General features: G+C 47.7%; 1 protein-coding gene across 1 annotated transcript in view; it reads left to right on the forward strand.

Moving 5' to 3' along the window:
- LOC307082540 (ADAMTS-like protein 2) overlaps positions 1–2,500 on the forward strand; it is a 27,590-nt gene that overhangs the window by 1,187 nt on the left and 23,903 nt on the right. Inside the window, exons 2-3 of the mRNA XM_079746159.1 lie at positions 1,880–1,985; positions 2,197–2,336. Of these exons, the coding sequence (XP_079602285.1) occupies positions 1,881–1,985; positions 2,197–2,336 (245 nt within the window). The 5' untranslated portion in view covers position 1,880. The remainder of the gene's footprint in view (positions 1–1,879; positions 1,986–2,196; positions 2,337–2,500) is intronic.

Consider the following 2,500-nt stretch of genomic DNA (forward strand, 5'->3'; position numbering starts at 1 on the left):
CTCACCTCTCCTCTCTCCCCTCTTGTCCTCAGCTCTCCTGTCTCCCCTCCTGTCCTCACCTCTCCACCTCTCCTCTTCTCTCCCCTCTGTCCTCTCTCTCCTCCTGTCCTCACCTCTACACCTCTCCTCTCATCCACAAAATGATTGAATATAGGCGGCGTGAATGTGCATGCTCCTGCATGTGAGTGTCTAAGTGTGTGTGTGTGTGTGTGTGTGTGCATGAGTACGTGCTTATGTCGGTGTACGTGTGTGTGTGTCTGTGTGTGTGTGTCTGGCGGATGTCCAGGGGTGTGTATGTTAATGATCTCCAGGTGTGGCTGCTTCGAAACACCTGTCACCAATATTTAGTGGCAGTGCGGCCCAGAAAGAGAGCCAGACAGAGAGCCAGACGCCTGGCAGGTCCAGTCTGGCCACTGTTTGCTTATTTTAAGAAGCAGCTCAGCTGGACGGGAGCGTAGACACCACCCAGCACCTCCTCTTTCCTAGAAATCCAGCCCCGCGTCTGCTCCTCCTCCCCTCCTTCTCCTCCACCTACTCCTCCCCTCCACCTCCTCTTCCTCCTCCCCTCCATCTCCCCAACCTCCCTCTCCCCCTACCTCTTCCTCCTTCCTCCTACTCTCCTCATCCCCCTCCTCCCTATCCACTCCTTTTTCTCATCCCCCCTCTTCCTCTCCTCCTCTTTTCCTCCTCCCTCCCTTCCTCCTCTCTCCCCCTCCTCTCCTCCTCTCCTCCCCCTCTCCAGGGCTGAATGAATGTGCTGTCAGATATGTAGTACTACGTGCTTTCTCAGCTGCCCAGTTCAACCACAGTCTTCTACTCTTGGAGGCTGGGAGATGCCCCAGTGCAACAACCTTCTTCTAGTGGTGGACACTGGGAGCTGGTCAGTACAGCCAGAGTGTTCTTCTGGTGGAAACTGGAAGTGTGTGCGTGTGTGTGTGTGTGTGTGTGTGTGTGTGTGTGTGTGTGTGTGTGTGTGTGTGTTTGTGTGTGTGTGTTTGTGTGTGTGTGTGTGTGTGTGTGTGTTAGACAGCATAACAAAGATGTACCTGTACGACGATGGCAGAAGCGTCCTAGGGGCTGGTGGTTTAATCCTCCACTCAACACCTGTCCACGGATAGAGAAACTACTCATGTTCTTTAGTAAAATAAGTGTTAAGTATAAAATAAGATTCCAAGAAGAAGTTACTCATTTAACATAATTGTTTAATGGATTATTGTTTATTACCTGATGATACATGATCAAATAAGAAAATGCATTGTGATCTCTAGTTATCTAGCTACACATACATCTATGTAACAATACATTACAAATACTAGCTAGAAATACATTAGTAATCACTACATCTAGTTACATATATAGCTACAGTAGTAAGAAATACATCCAGTTATAAACACAGATCCATTAGTCCCAGTACTTTACAGTAGAGCTTCTGGGGGAAAACAGCCCAGAACCTGTGGCTGAAACCAGTGACTCAGAGGGGCCGGGTTACGACTTGTGTCCGGTATCCTTGGAAATTTTCCACTGATTCTTTATTTTTTGCTAGAGTGGATTAAGCTTTTAGAACAAATTCTAATAACCATATTTCTATAGTGGCCAGTCTGCAATGTTTAAATCCTTTACAGACACTTTTCTTACAGCTTAGTACTATTACCGAGTTTGCGTGAGCCAATAACACGCCCACCACCCCCAAATACCAACTTGGGTGCCATTACTCTTTGGATTTTAGGCTGATGTCTGATTTGTGCAATAACAAAACACCAGCATATGATTTAATTAATAATAAATTAATAATTCAATATAATGGAAATGACAGGATGACATGTTTTAAAATGTGTTCTCTACTCAACTCAGGATGATAAACTCTTGTCTGATTGGTTAGGATGAGGGTGTTGTCAAGGTACCAATGCAGAGAGACAGGATTGGTCCTGCTGGGGTTCTTGATGCTCTCCGTCTCTGTGGGCAACCTTTCCAGCAGAGGATTACAAGTAAGGTCTCGTCGGATAGACACATCTACTTCACTCACCCAGACCTGTATGTTTGTGTGTGTGGGGGGGGAGGGGGTTGAGGGGGCATGTGTATGCATGAGCATTAAAAGAGTGAGCTTATTGAGAAGGCTTTTTCTTGGTTCCATGGTGTCTGAGAGGAAGATTGATGATTTGTGTGTGTGTGTGTGTGTGTGTGTTTGTGTGTCTTTAGGAGGAGGGCACGGCCTCTAACAGTCTGGAGGAGGGGCTAGGTGTGACCACCTGGTGGGGGGAGTGGGCCAAGTGGAGCGCCTGCACGCGGACCTGCGGGGGCGGGGTCATGTCCCAGGAGCGCCACTGTCTGCGACAGAGGTAGCACACACACACACACACATACACACACACACACACACACACACACACACACACACACACAAACACACACACACACACACACACACAACCATAAGGTTACACGATGGAGTTACTCTACAGACACACACACACTCAACCACAAGGTAACACAATGGAGTTAT

This window comes from Pollachius pollachius (assembly GCF_949987615.1).
Source record: "Pollachius pollachius genome assembly, chromosome: 1".
Taxonomy (NCBI): Eukaryota; Metazoa; Chordata; class Actinopteri; order Gadiformes; family Gadidae; genus Pollachius; species Pollachius pollachius.